At 36.5% G+C, this 19660-nt stretch overlaps 1 protein-coding gene across 4 annotated transcripts; it reads left to right on the forward strand.

Annotated features, from left to right (window-relative positions):
* Positions 1-1368: 1368 nt before the first annotated feature.
* rfx4 (regulatory factor X, 4) lies at positions 1369-18933 on the forward strand. 4 transcript variants are annotated; one of them, XM_059506678.1, is made up of 18 exons: positions 1369-1751; positions 4223-4309; positions 4751-4811; positions 5715-5838; positions 6657-6718; positions 7219-7432; positions 7962-8039; positions 8146-8309; positions 9056-9156; positions 9260-9318; positions 9449-9593; positions 10153-10247; positions 11107-11224; positions 11966-12085; positions 13481-13639; positions 13819-13984; positions 14086-14224; positions 17667-18933. In XM_059506678.1, the coding sequence occupies exons 1-18, from the start codon at positions 1709-1711 to the stop codon at positions 17925-17927; spliced, it is 2196 nt and encodes a 731-aa protein (XP_059362661.1). In that variant the 5' UTR covers positions 1369-1708; the 3' UTR covers positions 17928-18933. The 4 variants fall into 4 exon arrangements, with proteins under 4 accessions (XP_059362661.1, XP_059362663.1, XP_059362662.1 ...); XM_059506679.1 differs by having other exon boundaries at positions 1375-1751; positions 13478-13639; positions 13858-13984; XM_059506677.1 differs by having other exon boundaries at positions 1377-1751; positions 13478-13639.
* The last annotated feature ends 727 nt before the right edge of the window (positions 18934-19660 follow it).

Here is a 19660-nt window from a genome sequence, read left to right on the forward strand (position 1 = left end):
ATAGAAAGTTCAAAACAATATTTGTTTGAAATGTATGTCTTTAACACTACATTTTATTAATTTAACATGTCCTTGCTGAATAAAAAGACTCCTCTTTAAGAACAAATCTTACTGACCCCAAACTTTTGAACAATATTGAATGTTTAGACCGCAAACTGGAAAACCGAGCCATAGCAAAAAAAAAAAAAACTGCTCTTGCCAATAATGGACAATAAGCAAAGATGCTATGCTGTAACAACTGATGGCTCAGTGTGGGTTCGCTTATGGCCCCCAAAAATCGCGTTGCATTAGATGAAAAAATATCAAACTAATGGCATCTGCAAAGAAAATAAACTTTTATAACTACTTTGAAATTACTTAAAAGTTCAAGTATGTCACCTAAGGATATTTTACACTTAACATTTGATAACCAGAAAGTGTCCAAACTCATATAGTTCCATGTATATCTGTTGTTTTAACACTCAAACCTTCAGTTTACAGCTAAAGGTTTTGCTCAATGTTCTTTCTTTTTTTAAATAATTGGCAGTTGTTTCAATGTTCTAATCTTAAATTAAGCGTTTAAACACATTTTGGGGGATACCGTACATTAGTTCCATCCAAACCTCAAATGACACCTATCTCTAGCTGAAGTCCTGCCGCCATGCAGCAAGGAGCCCGTCCTGGCATCCTTACCCCTGCGCAGTCGATGGATGTAGGAGCGAGCGTTCCTCTGCCATCCAGCAAGTGGGGAGCAGTTCCACCATAATCCCCCTTTCTCCTACTCGCTCTCTCTTTCCCCCGTGGTTCCATTCATATTCTAATCACAGCTTTCCCTTCTGCAGTTTGTAGGCACTCCATCAGAGCCCTCCCTGCCTCAGGCTCTACACTTTTACTTCCCTCTTTTGTGGCCGCGCTCTCCTCCCAGCACACTAAAATAAGGTTGCTTCAAGGAGAGAGCGAGAAGGGGAGGGGGTTCACCAAACTTTATTTTTCCAGTTTTGCCAACGTCCTTAATGGGCGATTGGTGTCAAAACCATCCTAAATGACGATGAAATGCATTTGTGTGAGAGTTCGATGTTTTTGGCATTGATTTTAAACGAACGCAACTTCGACGCTCCTGTTTCCAGAGCTTCGGAGTTGAAGACATAAAAAAAAAACGTTTTGCAAAGGGCCAAAAAGTGGCCCTTGGATAGAGGACTTTAAAACTAAAGCAGTGGGGGCAGAGTGTGTATGTGCGTGTGAGGAGAGGGTACGAAAACGTATTAAATGCTATAATGGGAGGCCACAGTGCTGGGATTGCGTAGATCTAAGCCTCTTTTTTTCTGGGAAGGGAGCTTTTCTTATTCAAAACAGCCCCACAAAAGACTTCCAGTGAGCCTTGCCACATCCCCATCTGACTCGAAGCCATTCATCAGCCTGCCGAGCCTATCAATGACATGTCCCCCATCAGGGCTCCTATAAAATCAGCCCCTTTCCCATGAAACATCAGCAAACATTTTGACGGCTCTGGCTTTTCCCCTGCTGGATCTCTGGAGTCTGTGACCCTCTCCACCCCACCCGCTCCTACAACCCCCACCTCCATCACCACCGCCACCCTCTCCACGGACCTCACATCTTATGCATCTCAGCGCCAGGCAGTTCTCTCTGAGAGACGGAGGGAGCTGAGGAGGGGGAGTCCTGCACGGAGCCATTTTCTCAGAGGAGCCCCTGGAAAGTGCATGGGAAGAGGATGCATTGTGGGCTGCTGGAAGAGCCTGACATGGATTCCACAGGTTGGTTCCTGCTGCACCGCCGTGACATTGGGACACTTTTGGAACGCGAAACGGGCCTTGGGATTGTGTGAACTGAGATTGGCATCAGAAAAAGTTATTTAGCCTTCCGTCAGGGAAGCTCTTGATTCTAGTTCACCAAGAGATAAGTGGGCATGTTTTTAATTGCTCAGGATGGGTGCTCTTTTGCTGCGATTATTGTTTTACGCACTTTGGGATTACGTAAAGTGGACAGCGGTTTTACGGAGTAGCAATGTGACCTTTAATTTAGACTAAACTCACATAAGGTCACAGTTCTGAGTTTGTCGTAAAAGTTTTATGAAAATGAGGCACCTGTTCAAGTCAGGTTTTGGCTTGAGTGAAACTGCACTCTATACTATTGGTAAATATAAAATGCCGCTTCTGAAGCTATAAACACTGAAGACAACATTATAATCTGTACACAATATTTAGATAACTGATGTTATGCTTAAGTGTTTTCCTAATTTCATGTGGCTTTAGAAAGCAGCTCAATTCTGTCCAATGCAATTGTTATAGGATTTTTTTTTTTTTTTTAGTTTATTAGCCTACTGAATATTTGCTATATTTAAATGACGCTTTTCCCCTCTGATATTTAATGCATGATTATGAATGAGCTCAGATCAGTCTCGCCTTTAGATTGGATTTAATCCAATTATCTAGAGCACTTAAACTGTTCACAGAGCAAATAATTCAATTACAGCCTGAAAATCTGGTCTCAATTGACTAAACCAACGCTGATGGAGATTAATTTGTTTCTGAGAAAAATAGTTGTTGAGCTTCAAAATAACAGCTGCAGAATAATAATATTAATACTTTTTAAATCTAAATACATTTAAAATAAAATGTAAGCAAACATGTAACTAAATTGTTTAAAAATGTAATAATAAGAACCAACTGGTGGCGTTCCAAATAATGTATTATTGCTATTTTAAAAAGTAAAATATTTTAGACAGCTTGTTATGGTGTCATCACTGATAGTGACATTTTTTAATTTACCTTCTATATTTTTTTAATACAAAAGATAAAACACATTTGAAGTAAATTGAATTTGTTTATCTTTTTCTCCATCTCACTTCAGGTTTATTTTGCCTTTCAATAACTGTCACTATAAGGAAAGTTTGTAAAATACCAAACTTTGTAAAGAACTTTAATTAAAATAAAGATAATAATTGGCCTTGACCCATATGAGATGTTATGAGACACATGTGTAATAGGTTACTGTCTGGCTGTTTTTTAAATACTTCTGCTTGATTGTCTCCAGTTTAAACTAATGATTATTATGATGCATCAAAACTGGGAACTTTAAAAGAAACTTAAACTGATTCAAGTTTTTTTTTAGCTTTACCAGACTGTGATCTGCAATCCCTTGAGAAATGTAGATTTCAGTCTTAATCATTGCATCAAATCAATCCTAAAATAATATTTCAATAAAATCGAAACTACTTCTTGCTTTACACCTGTCGTTTGAGCAGTCCGTTGTCTGGTGGCTGTCAAATAACTCATCCAGCAAAAGTTTTAAGTCTCATAACTTTCACTATAACTTCAGTCGCATCTGATGCATCAGCAGGCTCTTGGTTTCCCAGTAGACTCGCAACCCTGGCAACCAGACTATAGCGACCGTTGCCATGGCCCGTGTGGGAAAACATGATTGACATAAGTTCGAATCGAATTATCTTATAAGTGTTTCTATTTTGTGATGTAAGGACACCAGCCGGCTTACATACATAGCAGAAATGAGAATGGCGCTAAAAAGGTTCTATTGTGACGACAGCGCTATGGAGGAGCGCGCTGAATGAATTGAGCGTGCGCGCGCTTGTAATTCGCCTCGGGAACAATGCGGGATTCCTGCAGTTCTGCTGAAAACATTTCAAATAGAATCCCAGCTGCCCAAAGATGCGCACAATCGATTGTAATTGAATTGCACCGTCATTATTCTGCCCCTCAACTCTATAGACAGTGGCTGCAATAACACACAGCCACGTTTACTGATGTTTACAGCGCTCACTCGACCACAAACTTGACAGTTCGTCTGATCAAGAAAAAATATATGGAATTCACAAATGAACAATTACAGTTCAACGCTTTAGCAGTTTTTTTTAAGCTGTGAAAAAAAAAGAATTAAGTTTGGAAACCAGAGCGCGATCATGGACCTGTTGCTTCTGCTTATGTGAATTAATGAGATTTATCATATGCTTTTAAAATTTAAGCTATGTTTAGCCTAAATAAATACAATTAAAATGGAACAGAAAACAATAAATGAAAGCTAAATGAAACGTTTGTGGGTTTAATAATGTTGTAATAATGTGGTTTAGATTTTTTTCATCTAAGAAAAAAGAGAAAGGGCATAACAAATAGGCCAATGTGAAGACAGCCATAGGCCATGCTTTCAATAAAAAAGCGTAATGTAAACATATCTATAGCCTATATAAATATAGCCTATTTTACTTTCGCAGAGAGCTGGATTGAAAGATGTCTGAACGAAAGCGAGTGCAAACGCTTCTCCAGTCACTCTTCTATTGGAAATATGTCCAACGACGAAAGTAAGTCTAACGAATATCTATGAATAAATTAAAGAAACTGCATGATACATTAACAATTTTTTAAGGCAACTTTATGTGTGTTATGACAGAACATGTCTTTAAAAAAAGAAAAAGAAAAGAAAAAAAGACTCAATATTAGTATACACTGTATATAGCCTAATATTTTACTTTAAAATATCGGATGAAAAAGCCTCTTGATGCCGTTTGAAATTTTCTTCCTTTGTTTATGTTCAGCCAATGAAAAGAACCTATTCATTAACACTGAAGTGAAATTACCGAACCTACACATAGGAGCCTGATAAAAATGATCATTTTAGAAGAAAAACGGCATATTGTGTATCTTTTTTTATTATATTAAATTTAAAATATTTATATTAATATGCTATTTATATTTAAGGGAAATTACTGATCCTGATTGCTGTGTTTTTATTTTTATAAAAGACGAGGAGAAAGAAAACAACCGAGCATCTAAGCCACATTCAACACCTGCCACATTACAATGGTGAGTCTAATCTACACCAGACATGTCACTTATAAATCACTTATTTTAATCCTTACCATCACCTAACACAAGTCAGTTCAGTTAGAACTTTCCAAGGTTTTAAATTATAGTAAAATTATCAATATTTATAATTAGCTTTGACACTTTAAGTGACATCCAATAGCAGTTAAATTCTTCAGTCTGTGAAATATAATGTGTGTTTGAGAAATGTAACCATCTGTATACAATTTCAGTGCTCAATTTTGTAAAATGTCACATTAATACGTTACTTGCTACAAGATTTTCAAACGAATAATGCACTTTTCTAGTCTAGGAAAACTCTAGATCATGAAACAGCTGTTGAATTTCCCAAATAGTGTGTTTGCTCTCCTGTAGCTTGTAAGTCGTCAGGATTCAAGTATCAGAAAGGCAAACAGACTTACAACCTCACAGAGAAATAGTTTATTAAAGCATTAGCAAATGATACAAAATCTTGCTTTTCTAACTAGTATACTGCAAACAAATCTAAAGAATATAATTTTTTTTCAAGCCCTTTTCTCTGACCTGGTTCTCTCATTTGAAATATTATTTCCAGAATTATTTAAATTAAACTTACAATTGGTCTTAGAGCCTATTCACACTAAACCACATTTTTTTTCATAAAAACTGAGGATACTGAGAATAAACGCAGTATATATATGCATGTAATTTTGAAAGTGCAACTTGAAAATATGTCTGTATAATAAACTAACATTTCATGTTGGCCATGCTTGAAGATCATTCCAGTACCTACAGTGTAACTGGATAAGGCAGTGATATTTGTTTTAAAACTACTGCTATGCTTTCCTCCATTGACTTATGATTCTTAAACAGGTGTTTTCTAGACTCTTTCCATGTGCATTGACCAAACTGTGTTTTCATCAGGTTGGAGGAGAACTATGAGATCGCAGAGGGTGTTTGTATTCCTCGCAGTGCACTGTACATGCATTATTTGGACTTCTGCGAGAAACTTGATTCTCAGCCGGTCAACGCCGCAAGCTTTGGGAAGGTAATAACCTGTATTCAACCCTTCAGTGATGAAATCAAATAATCCGTCTTTTATGATAGTCAAGTTTTGATGGGGAGTTTCCTCTCATCAAAGATCCCATGAACACACATGTCCACGTGAAAGAGGAAAGAAAATATCTGCTACCAAAAAAAAAAAGCATGACATAATACTGAGTGTTATGAAGAGCCACAGCCAGTGTTTTTTTCTTACACCTCTTTTGCAAACTCATAGCTGGACAATATAAACAATGAACATGTTCACCCTTGTTCCCACAACCCCTCAACCCACCTACTCATATAGCCGCCCCCCGACACCCTTATCCCGCTCCCCCCGGGTCCTGTCGGAGGATATTGAAAAAGAGAGGGGGCCTGGATTAATGTGTAATTAAAGGAAATTTGGAAGGGTGAGATGTTGCGGAATGTTAGATCAGTGGCTGGAGCAGTGTGGGGTGTCCTTTAGGAAGGCTTCATTGATTCAGGACAAAAAAGAGAGAGAGAGCTGGACCTGCCTCGCTGTCTGCTCATTTATCAAGCCAAGCCTGACAGAAACTTCACAGCTTGGCCTCTTTTTTCATCCCACACAATAGAGAGCTTCACTGTTTGCAAAGTTTTCTGCACCGGGAGCTGGACCAAGGAGCTCATGGACAAAAAGCAGAGAGAAAAAGAGAGATTGGCGAGAAAAGAAATGTCATTGGACATTGATGATTGAGAAGATATTTTTGTCATAGTTGTAACATACAACACACTGACGTCATGAAAGATGTGCCCAGAAAAGCTCAATATGTTTGTATTTTTTTTCTTTTTACTTCATCCAAACAGATAATAAGACAACAGTTTCCTCAGTTAACCACACGGAGACTAGGAACCAGAGGCCAGTCAAAGTAAGTTCCTTATTCAACAAACTTTTCTAACATTTTACATTTGTTGTGTCACTTTAAAATATGTTGTATCAAGTAGGTCACAGTTAGTAGCCAACAAGCAGTGTTGCGGTAACATATTAAAAGTAACTTGAGTTACGTAATCAGATTAAAAGTAACTAAAGTGATGCATTACTTTAAGTTTTTAAAATAATTGTAATTGTAAAATTTTTAAATTACTGTTACTTTTCAAGTCAAATAAGTATTGCAAGTTACTTTGTTTTCCATATATGATGGTTAGTGTAGTTCTAGACTAAATGTGAACATGCATTTATTTATCAAACTTGCTCAAAAAAAGATTCAGTATTCCTAGAAATTAGAAAAAACAGTCAAATGCAAACTCAGAATATTCCGCTAACCTGCAGTATTTAAATCTGTTGAATAACACAAATGTATATTGCGTATTTAATCTCAGTTAAACATCCCAAGGTTTTTTTTTTCTGCCACTCGCTTGTCCCTCTTAGGTATCACTACTATGGAATCGCCGTGAAAGAGAGCTCTCAGTACTACGATGTGATGTACTCTAAAAAGGGTGCAGCGTGGGTGAACGAGACGGGCAAGAAAGAGGTCAACAAACAGACAGTGGCGTATTCACCGCGCTCCAAGCTGGGCACTCTCCTGCCAGACTTTCCAAATGTCAAAGACTTAAATCTGCCTGCCAGTCTGCCAGAGGAGAAGGTAAACAGATCACTAAAACCTCTAACTGCTAACCTCCAACTCCAACCCCCGTCTCCCTCCTCCTGCCCACTACCCTCCCCTCTAGATCCTGCTTTCATGTGTCAGACGGACCTTCCCTGGGCCTGGATTTAGATGAGGACCTGAAGGATTTATGTGTTGGGTCCTAGCGAACTCTTAATCTTTCGAGTAGATAATAAGATCTCACATTGCACAAAGGATGGGCACTAGCTGTCTCGCTTTAAAAAGGCGCCTGTAATTTTAAATGGTTTGTGAGTTTCTGATCTTTAAAGCCTCTTTTTATACATTGGTTTGGCAGGACCTTGTAAATAGGCATTGGACGTGAAAGCAGCTTTTTTTTTGTTCTTTGGTATTTGTATCCTCTTTCTTTAGTATTAGAGTCTTTTGGTGACTTAATAATGCATGACCATGAGTCAGGAATGAATTTGGTATGACATCATTAACACTAAGTGAATTATTCTTTGTGAGAAAGTATTATAAGTCATTTAAATGAGCTTTTTTCCTCTAAAAGGTCTCAACATTTATCATGATGTACAGAACTCACTGCCAGAGGATACTGGATACAGTCATTCGAGCCAACTTTGATGAGGTCTGCTTTTCTTTTTCTTTTAGCTTTTATCAACTGGTGGCATGTTGAGGGTGATTGATTCCGTTATGTTATCACAATGTTTATTTGTGTTTGTTTATATGCGTAGGTCCAGAGCTTTCTGTTGCACTTTTGGCAGGGCATGCCACCCCACATGCTCCCTGTCCTGGGCTCTTCTACAGTGGTCAACATAGTCGGTGTGTGTGACTCCATATTGTACAAGGCCATCTCAGGAGTCCTCATGCCCACCGTCCTACAGGCTCTGCCTGACAGGTGAGTCCTGTTCCCGGCTATTTTGATTTTGTAAAAAAAATTATTTATACACCTGCAGTTTATGGAAAGTGCTGCAGTACCTTTCAGAATTTCCGTTTTATTTCCTCAATGTGACATAATTATAAATAAAATGTGATATTTAATAGGAAAAATGATTATGACAGAGGATTTGATTCTGATTTATTAATCAGAATTGGGTGGATAAACTTAATATCAGCCTATTTATAAGAAGCAAATTAGGACTTTATTAAGGGGAAAAGTTGTAGTTAATGTTTGTTAACAGTGAGAATTGGACCTTAAAATAAAGTGTGACCAGATTTTTATGTGCATATATGGGTATTTCACATTCAATATGATCAGCATTTGCATTACGAACAACTGTAAGAAATTAGCCCCACTGTTGGTAAAATCTGTATCTTTATTTGCAGTAATCACTGGGATCAGATCATATATACACAATGCTTAATGCAGCTTTGGTCAAATGGACTTTTCCGTTTTAAAGATAAATAAATACCTTAAATACTATTGGCATTGGGATCCTTGCTAGCATAATCTGCATTTCATGCTTGTGCGTCAGTGTAATTAACTTACCAAAAGATTTCCTGCAAATGACGCATGACTCTTATTTGAATTGCCCCGGACTAAAGGTCAAAAGTTCATTCATCTTTTGTTCAAGTTCAACATCCATTGTATGTAAGTGTAATGTACTACATGATGTCCTTGTTTGTGTGTTTTGAATAATGTAGCCTGACTCAGGTGATCAGGAAGTTCGCCAAGCAGCTGGACGAGTGGCTGAAGGTGGCATTACATGACCTGCCTGAGAACTTGCGCAACATAAAGTTTGAATGTATGTGCCAATATACTCTGAAATACTCTTAAAAACATCAACATTTATTTAGCTGGCATTCTAAAGCCATTTCTGAACAAATCTATGTTTTATGTTTTCTCAGTGTCGAGAAGATTTTCCCAGATACTTAAACGACAGACATCATTAAACCATCTCTGTCAGGTATACAGGAATTTTATGTTAAATATGTAACATTTTCCTATATCTCATCATGTGTGCATCATGTTTACACAAGTGTATTTGATCAGGCATATTGCAGGGTGAAATCTGAATAATGTACTTGCTCTTACAGGCCTCTCGAACCGTGATCCACAGTGCAGACATCACCTTTCAGATGCTTGAGGACTGGAGGAACGTAGACCTTAATAGCATCACTAAACAGACTCTTTATACAATGGAAGACACCAGAGAGGACCAGAGGAGGCTTATCATCCAATGTAAGATTTCAATGAAAAAGTATTAGTTCAGACCTAGCTGATTTATTAGTGTTTCTGTGCTTCACTAGTTCAGTGGTGTGTTATTGCAGCAGAATCACATGCAGCGCTGTGTTAAAAGCCCTGCTGGTTTATGATTCGGATTTCACACAGTAGCTGTTTACCAGCAGTGAATCATTCCCACGACCATGAGAGTCGAGCTTTAACCACAGACACTGAGTGTTCAACCTTCACAGTTTGCCACCCTGAGGAGCATTTCGAATTCATTTCAGCGTCAACCTCTCACATGACTGACCAGGTCAAAGTTCAAAGATTCTGTTACGTCATCCTCAAAAGAGGATTTTGAGCTCCTCTCTCTCTACATTTCATATTCAGTTCTCTAGTTTGTGCCAGTAGTATTTTTCAATTATGTATAAGCAGCTTTTGCAAACAATTAAAACTTGAGAAATTAATGCTTCAAAAAAATGATTGTATTAATTTTGGATGCTTATGATTTCTTCTTCCTACTCGGATTTATTTTTAATCTCTCTGTCTATCTTTTAAATTTTTTTTTTTTAAAAAGTGTATCAAGAATTTGACAGACTGCTGGAAGACCAGTCGCCCATTGAAGCCTACATCGAGTGGCTGGACTCTATGGTGGAGAGATGTGTCATAAGGGTAAGCATTCAGATCATGAAATTCATATTATGCTTAATTCAATTTGCAGTATGATTATCATGTGTATATATATATATATATATATATATATATATATATATATATATATATATATATATTCAAAGCTAAATTTCTCCAGTCTTCAGTGTCACATGATTCTTTAATAATCATTCTAATATGCTGATTTAGGAAGTTTTTATTATTATTATTACTATAAGTTGCAAACAGTATTATTATTATTATTATTGTTTATTTTATTTTATTGATTTATTTTGTAGAAAGATATTTTTCCCCCTCAGAATTCTTATTGATTAATAGTTAGGAACAGCATTTTTGTAAAATTATAAATGTCTTAATTGACATTTTGGTTCATTTAATGAGTCCTTGATGAATACAATTATTAATTTCTTAAAAAAAATTTTTAAATTATTTTATATAGTATTTTTTATTTTTACAAAATTAAAAAAAGAATTTATTCATTAATTTTATATACATTTAAACAGGAATATCAAGTATAGTCATAGCCTTTATCAAGCACTGTTTATATGTTCTTCCAGTCCAAACTAAATCTCCAGGCGTCCAACCAATGCTTAAGACTTTTCGTGATGCAATTCCCCAACTTAATAATGTCTTCATGGCCCCTACTTGTGCCCATTATAGTCCAGATATGGGCTTGTAAATCTGGTTTCCATGGGAACTTCTACTACCTACCAGACAATAGTTCAATAGGAGGGTGTTTCCTTAGGGGCAAATCAAATAGTTGACTTGTTGACATGTTTTTCGTTCTTGGGGGTTAGACCCAAAGGTTAAGGCCCCTGCACTCTCTCCCAAGCTTTTCTCATGGTAATACTCTATTTAGGTGGCGGGGAAGAGACCCGGATGCCTGAAGAGGGTAGCTCAGCAGTTCCTGCTCATGTGGTCATGTTTCGGGACCAGAGTTATCCGGGATATGACGCTACATAGTGCACCCAGCTTCGGTGAGTCAGGCTGCACCGTTTTGTCACAATCATTATATTAGGGAGAGTAGATATGAATCTTCTTTTAACTCAAATGATTTGTGAAGTTAACTAAAGGTCCCTCAATCCACAACACCAAGTGTCAACTTTGCTAACTCTTGGCTAACACCACCTAGCTGTCTATGGCAAAGTAACTGAAAGAAGGACCATAAAAGAGGTAAAGGCCCCCTCCCTGTCAGTTCTGTCTGTGAATATCAAAGGCACAGCTGGTTGCAGTGTTTTGATAATGCAGCTCTCTGTACAAAACAGCTAATTAACAAAGGCTAACCCCCACCAAGACTTTCCCCCTTCTTCCCATTTTATAACCGGGCAGTATTGCGCCCAGTCCGCTGAATAGCCGCAATGTTTATTATGCACATAGTGGCTGGAGTTGGTAACACAATGCGAGGATTGTGCCATGTTCCTTATGAATTCTTTCCCCCATCTCATTCAGAACATGGAGTCAAAGCATCATATGCTTCAGTAACTCTGCAGTGTTTATGGTTGGACCGCTCGCTTGGTTCTGACTTGGTTTTGAGCATTTACCATTTAAATGTGTTCCAGTAAATCAGTTAGATTCAAATCGAATTGCATTTGATTGGCTAATGCTGTATGGGAATAGTCCACAAAGCCTTCATTTATTACTTGGACAGGTGACTTGAATTGGCAGAATACATAAACGTTTTTTTTATGGTAAATGGGACTATTTTTTTGTACTTACAGGCTCATTCCATTTGATCCACCTCATGTTTGATGACTACGTACTATACCTGCTTGAGTCCTTGCACTGCCAAGAGAGAGCCAACGAACTGATGAGGGCTATGAAAGGAGAGGGGACACCAGGTGAGATCCATTTGATACAAGCAATAGAGCTGATTGCTCATGGCTTCAGTCTGGAGACCAACACAGAAAGCTAATTTGTCACTAAAATAGTAGTTTCCATTAGTTCTGTAGATGATGTTATTTGAATTAGTCACATAAATGGTGCACAGTCGACTCTCAAGCATGAATTTTTAATATGCTGTTTTTTAAAAACAAAGTTAAAGCTTATAAAGCCTACTAAATGTAATACATACATTTATAAGGCCTCTATAAATTAACAAAATCAAAACAAAACTCTCAGTGTTGAACACAATCTACTACATAACTTCTGTCGTCTGTTTGATAGGTCATACATCTTTAGGAAGTAAAAGGCCTTTTAGTATAATTAGTATGTATTGCCTCCTTGTTTTGCCCCTACAGTAAAACTACTTTGTAAAAATAGCATTTAAATATCATTGTGCAGTGTGAATTGGCCTTAGGTAATTTTTTGGGGGAGATAATGAGTGACAACTGATATTTATATTTATATTATATTAATTCCATCTTTATTTGACCCTCTAACTCTAGCAATCTCTATTCTAATTATTTAAATAACAAACAAAAAAAACTTTTAGACTTGCACTCTCTTCATTTACTAACTGCCTGTTTTCTTTAAAAAAAAACCTAACACTAGCTTGTCTATTCTTTTTCTATTCTATCTATTCCTTTTATTTGTATTTATTATACTATTAACCAAAGCAAAAAGGCCTCTAACACTGGCTAACTCTTCTTTTTATTAATTATATAATTAAAAAACCTTACTATGTGTACTGCGTTTAAGCTAACTGAGACTTGTTATAGCACTAGTATCATTGCTCTTTTGTTGATTTTGATTGCTTCCATTGTCCTCATTTGTAAGTCACTTTGGATAAAAGCGTCTGCTAAATGACTAAATGTAAATGTAATTTTATGTAAATAGTCTGCTATACTGTTCCCACTGATTTATTTTTCATTTAACTTTTTGGCCATATAAATAGCAGCAGCTGCACCAAATTAAATATTTTTGCTAATTTTTGAAAAACACTGAGGTGTTTTTCCTCCTATGAGCTCCATATTCTCCAATATCATACTACATGAGCCATGAAAGCCACAAAAACACCTATGCAAACTATTAGATATGCATGACTATTAAAGACCAACATGAAAGTTATCATAGTTAGACTTGGTTTAGTACTGATCTGTCTGGTGGAAGAGGTTGGTAGCATTGTGTTTCTAGCTAAACTGGTTGTCCAGGAATGTCACATCAGGTTACTATAGTTACGACGTCTGCTGGAGCACACCAGCATCCAAAACATGCGGTGATTACAGTAGAGAAGTTTTCAAAATCACTTTAACTTTTTGATTTTTTACACACTGGCTTTTGTTCTACTATAGCAGATTCTGCGGAAGAGCTGATGCTCATGGGTTCCACCCCCACATCTACGTCACCTGGACCCTACTCTCCCGCCAAGTCTGTTCACTCGGTGGGTGTGCCTGCAGTGGGTTCCCCCAATTCAGCCCAGTCTCCAGAGTACACCAGTATATCAGCTACCACAGGTAAACAGTGTAGAACTGACTCCAAAATGATTCTAAAACTCAAATCTTACATCACAGTCTCCCAGTCAGTGGCACATTTGGCACGGCTCCATTCCATGCATCCATTAAAACTGTATCAGATCATTTAATTAACAAGCCAAACACGTTTCTCTGAATATGTATGTCTGTGTATGTGCCAGGAGCTGTTCAGTCATATACCTGGTCCCTTACATACACAGTGACAACCTCAGGTGGCAGCCCACCCGAGCCCGGATCCCAGCTTTCCTGCATGCGAGGCGGACCCCCTCTACACGGCTCCTCATCTGCTCACAGGATGCCAGTCTACCCACATCGAGATGAGCATGGGTGAGTCCCCAGATTCATTAGACTTTAAATGATGAAATTACAGTGTGGATTATGAAATATTTTTAGCGATTTGTACTCAGTATGTTTTTTTCTTCTTCTAGGTATACTGGCAGCTATAATTACAGCAGCTACGCAAACCAGCACCATCATGCTATCCAGAGTCAGTACTCCAGTTTAACCCACGAACCAGGGCTGCCCACCCCTCTGCACTATTCCTCATACCACCGAACCTCCGCACAGGTTAGGCTCCTCCCGCCAAATTGTCAAAATCATACAGTATTATTTTAATATGATACAATTTATTCACAAGCTCTGAACTATTCAAAAGACATATTTATAGAATATAGTTTCATAATTTTCTTAGACAACACCTTTAATTTTCTAAAAACCTGGTTTGAAAAAAGATTTAATGTCAGTCAAAATCACATTAATGATAAATCATAATTATGACCATTAGAAACTGGCTTAATTATGAGATCAAGTCAAAATTATGATACAATTTTTGTCAATTGACTGTCATTTCAACATTTTATCTCATAATTATGATTCATAGTAGTCAAAATTATAACATACAATGCCAAAATTATGTGATATGAAGTGAAAATCATGAGAAAGTATGTCAAAAATTGATCTCATTACATTTTGTCATTATTATTATAGTACTATAGTAGCATTTCATAATTATGCCTTTTTAATCTTAAGATTTAGCTCAGAGTGTCATTAGTTTGGCTGTTTTATGTCATAATTATGATTTACCAAAGCATGATTTTTCCTGTGTGGCAGAAATACGCTTCTATATGCATTAATTGTTTTTGTGACCAATTTTAGTGGTTGCGAATTATGGTTATTTGAATTATGAACTTGATTTTATCCACTGATTTTACCTGGAACCTAAAAGGAAAGTTGTTTCAGAAAAAAAATCACTTTTGATTTGACAAAAGCAACCTATTTTATTCAAAGATGAATCATGAACAATGAGGCCAGGAACGAACATTAAGAAAGTAAACCTAATAACAGATGGAAAAGGTTGTGTATTCCCCAGTATTTAGAGTGGAAGTGTATTCCATCCTTGTCTCTTTTACAGGGTTTGTAACTAATAGAGAAGAATACTTTTGTGAATATGAATGGTGCTTGATGTATTACAGTCATTAGCATCTGAAATGTTCTGGTAACTGTTCTCCACAGAGGTTTATGGATAGAGAATGCTTGCTTAACTCAGCACACACACTAGGGTAATAGGCTGAACTCCTGATCAGAAATACAGGTCATTTAGCATATGTATTTAAAGTGTATTCACTCCTGAATGAGAACAAAGATGAAAAAGCTCTGTTAATTGTCTTTGTTAAACCTCTAGAGAACCCTAGGGTTAAAGTTTATTGTAAAAGCTCAAAGCTTAAATCTCAAAATGCTGCCATTACTTTAGCATGGATCACCCAAAGCAACATTTTCCATGCAGAATTTTAGAAAACTTTGAATGCTGGCTTGGAAAAGCCTTGTTAAGAAGTAAAAATTCATTTGACACGGTTATTTAGGGTTTATGTAGTAATTGGAATGTTTGAATATTTGAAATTTGAAGGATGCATGTATTAAGTATTTTAAGTTTGAACGGTATGTAGTTTGAATAACTGAATAGATTCAAGAGAGTTTTTTATAAGCTATGTGGTTGCTAGTTCTTGATTCTAGATAACATTATTATTATTATTTTTAATATATGTTCATGGGCTATTTGATTGTGCTAAGTTTGGTGAATGTGGCCTGAAAGCTCTAGGAGGAGATACAGAAATCTTTGTATTGGTTTACTGAATTGTGGTCAAGCATGATGGTTTTTCAGTGTGTGCAATGTTCATTTTAGTATGCAGGTGTATACAAAATGTTCATGCTGCAAGCTACTAATTCAGAAACTGGGTGAATAGTTGAATGCTAAGTAGTCTGTATAGTCCTTGAGATAGAGAGAATGTGAACAGTTGCATAAAACTGTTCGGTTGTGGATGGAGAGGCAGGGGTCTGCATCACATATATTGAAAGTCAAAGTGGGTGTGAAGGTAATTTCCTGTCAAGAGCTCTGTGGCCCAGCCTGCCTTTGTAATGGGGGATCAGCTGGGCCTCAGAGTTTTAGAAGCAGTGTAGCTGAATTCTCCTCCACACATTGGATGCAGACTCTGAAAGGTGGACCGGCTAGAGCCAAGAGACCCCCCCCCCCCCATACACACACACACACACACATAATTAGCGGCCGGAGATCCAGATGGAAAAACGTTTATTAAAATATTGTTATTCAATGGCCTCTTTTCTCTGCATGAACGAAAGGTCAGCAAGCAGCACATCTCGGTCTCTGACCCCGCCTGACTTTTTTCCATTCTGCAGCCGTTCATAAAGGCTCTGACTGTAGACAGTTTCTATTTAGAGAGAAGTTATAGATTTTTACTTCCACTTATTTTCCGTCAACTTAAAATGGATACAATGTCTGTGCTTTGTTTGAGAGGGCTACTCTGAAAGAGGAAATGGAGAGGAGACAAATGAAGATTATGCTGACTGCCCTGAGAGTGTTTTATATAGACACAAATCTTGAGCTGACATGCACTGCTGTTACACACATCTGTTACACATAGAAACAAAAATACCTTTCTGGGGGTCTTTGCAATGTTAACTTAAAAGGCCTATTTCTATTGTGCATGTAGAACAGATGTTGAAATGATGCTTAATTGTTTGGCACTTCTAGTTAGAAAATTGTTAGTTTTGCATCATTATGTTAACAATAATAAAAAGGCAAAAAATGTGATTGAATGCATACTCTGTATAAAAAATATATATATATATATATATATATATATATATATATATATATATATGTATATATATATATATATATAGGGCACAATGTATAAATATCATAATAAACTAAAATGTCTGTAAAATTAATGGATAATGTTCAGGTAGAAAATGTTTATTTTTTGGTTTATTTGTTTAATTATAGTATAACTATAAGTATATAGTATGATAATATATTATTATTATTATTATATTTTATTAGTAACAACAAAATAAAAAACAGCAACAACAACATTAATAACAATAACAATTAGTAGTAGTAGTTATAGTAGTACTATGGCATTTCTTTATTTTTTTTAATTGATATAAAAGCAAAGATAAACAACAGCAATAGTAATTGAGCTTATATTATTATTCTTTTTCTTCCAAATGTTCATAAATCATAAATTAAAAATAAAGAGATGCCACACTACTACTACTATCACTAATAATAATATTCATTATAATTATAATTACTGTTAATATTTTGGTTGATTGTTAATATTATATCACAAATCAAAAATAAAGGCATATTACAGCTACTTTTATTCTAATTTTTTATTACTGTTATTGTTATTGTCATTATTATTAATAATATTATTAAAATAATATTCATGAAATTTCATATTTTTGCTGTTATATTATTATTTATTGTATTGATACATTCATTGTACTGTGGTTAATGGTGTTTTAGGCATTCTTTATGCATGGCCTCAATAAAAAAAATGGCTTATGGCTTTATAAACATGAAGAAAGAAGATGAGATTTGCTTAGAGCACTTAAGCACTTTGTACTTTGCTTAGAAAATACTCCACATCTACCCACTTCTCTGATATTTTGCAATAGTCCTTATGCATGTCTCTCTGTTCTATAGTATCCACAGATGTCCAGAATGGAGTCCTGTTTGATGAGCGGGTCGCCACTTCTACACTCGAGCACGGTGACCCCCCGATGGCCGGATATGCCCTCAGCCAATAGCTGTTACTCCAGCCCCGCTGTACACACATCACGCTACTCTGCCGGAGACATGTACTCCCCTCTCGCCCCACGCAGGAACTCTGAATATGAGCATGCACAACATTTTCCAGGATTCGCCTATATTAACGGGGAGGCCACGACTGGGTGGGCAAAATGATTGTACCCTTCTGAAAGTCTCTTTCCAAGAGACAATGTCTGCATGTGGAAAGCTGTGTGCAAAGCTGGACAGATAAACCAGCGGCAGCCCATATTTAACATAATTACAGAGAATGTATTTGAGTGGGAATGACATTGTGTCAGAGATGTTTGTATTGGTGTGGTCAGTGTTTACAGTGCAGGCTGCCAATGAAACTCTTTTCAAAAACGCAATCATTGTGAGAGTGCAAAAAAGGCAGTGTCCCAGTTGTGCCTTTCCCTGCCTGTTTATCATTTATCTCTCATGAGCATTATAGGCCACTCACTTATTTACTGTGCAAAAACTGATTGCTGACCTCATTTCAACGTAAATATGTACGTATCTCACGGTAAACTGTTACCACAGACTGGTTGTTTGACGTCAAGCAGTGATGTTAACAAGACCACATTGTTTTTTTGGTCAGCATCAAAGTGTGCTAATTTCCTAGCATAAACATAACACATTCTCAGCAACAGGAAGAAATGCCTTAATATTTTATCTTAGAACGCCCTCTTGTTCAGCTGCCAGAATACTTGCGTCATAGGAGTTCAAACAAATAAGGGCCACTCATGTCAGTACTTGTTGCATGCAAATGTGAAAGTAAGATTTCTCATTTTACACACATGCAGAATTACCCCAGTGTGAGGCAGGGGGAATATTAGAAATATTTTCTGTAGCTTTGTAACATTGTGTCCCTTTGCATTGTTTATCTGTGTTTGAACTGTATATCCAGTTTTGTATGATTTTAGGAGCTGAAAAGTGTTAACCTAGGTTTGTGTGTTATTGAATGCACTCAAAGGTACTTTGGACCTATTACCCTATGGGTAGGAATAAAAGAAAAGAATATGAAAATGTAACATTTATTATCTTTAGTCACTTTCTCTTGTAAATAAAAGCACTCAGTAACTTCTGTGGTGACAGCTGTTACCATGTAAATGAGATATGTGGATTAATTGGTTGCCACATAAAGATTTTTTAAAACCCTGTTCCTATTATGTCTTCTTAGTATTTGTGTTTGAATGTCTATATGTTTGGAATATACATGTTAAGAATTTAATTGTACATATATATTGCTATATATACTGCAACAAAGTATTGACAGGACGGACATGGACAGGTATTGAGCTAATCAATACTGAACTTGTTACAATGCAGATTTGTTTAAACCAGCAGTGATAAATAATGTCTAAGAAATCAGATTAATGCACTTTTTAAATGGTCACACATTGATAATTTGACATTAAATATGCATATTTATTTATTTGTGCATTACCATTTCCACCTTGCACTCTAAAAAAGGCCTTAAACCTCTCAAGTATTCATTGAAAAGGGCACTTAAATGAAATGAAGCATAAAATGAAAACTTAAAGTCAGAGTTTGATAGGCCTATTTGGGAGGAAGTATGCATGCAAACCTTCAGATAAATCCTTCTGTGCTCTTTAATGAAAATGATCCACAAGATGTGACTCATTATTGCAGATGATATATATTCTATTCTAAGTAATTCTAAAGGCTGGCCCAGAAAACTTAACTTAAACATTTACAAGCATTTTCCAAAGAGATTTACAAAAGGGGAAGCTAAACATAATAGCTATTGCCATATTTTCTGTTGAAAAGTCCATCTGTGTTTTGAGAGGATAGTTGCTGGTCAATCGTTTTCCCAGTTGGTAGCAGGTTTGTTGTTGGTCAGCTTGCAGACGCTAATGACCATCAAC

The sequence above is a fragment of the Carassius carassius genome, chromosome 23, assembly GCF_963082965.1.
Source record: "Carassius carassius chromosome 23, fCarCar2.1, whole genome shotgun sequence".
Lineage (NCBI taxonomy): Eukaryota > Metazoa > Chordata > Actinopteri > Cypriniformes > Cyprinidae > Carassius > Carassius carassius.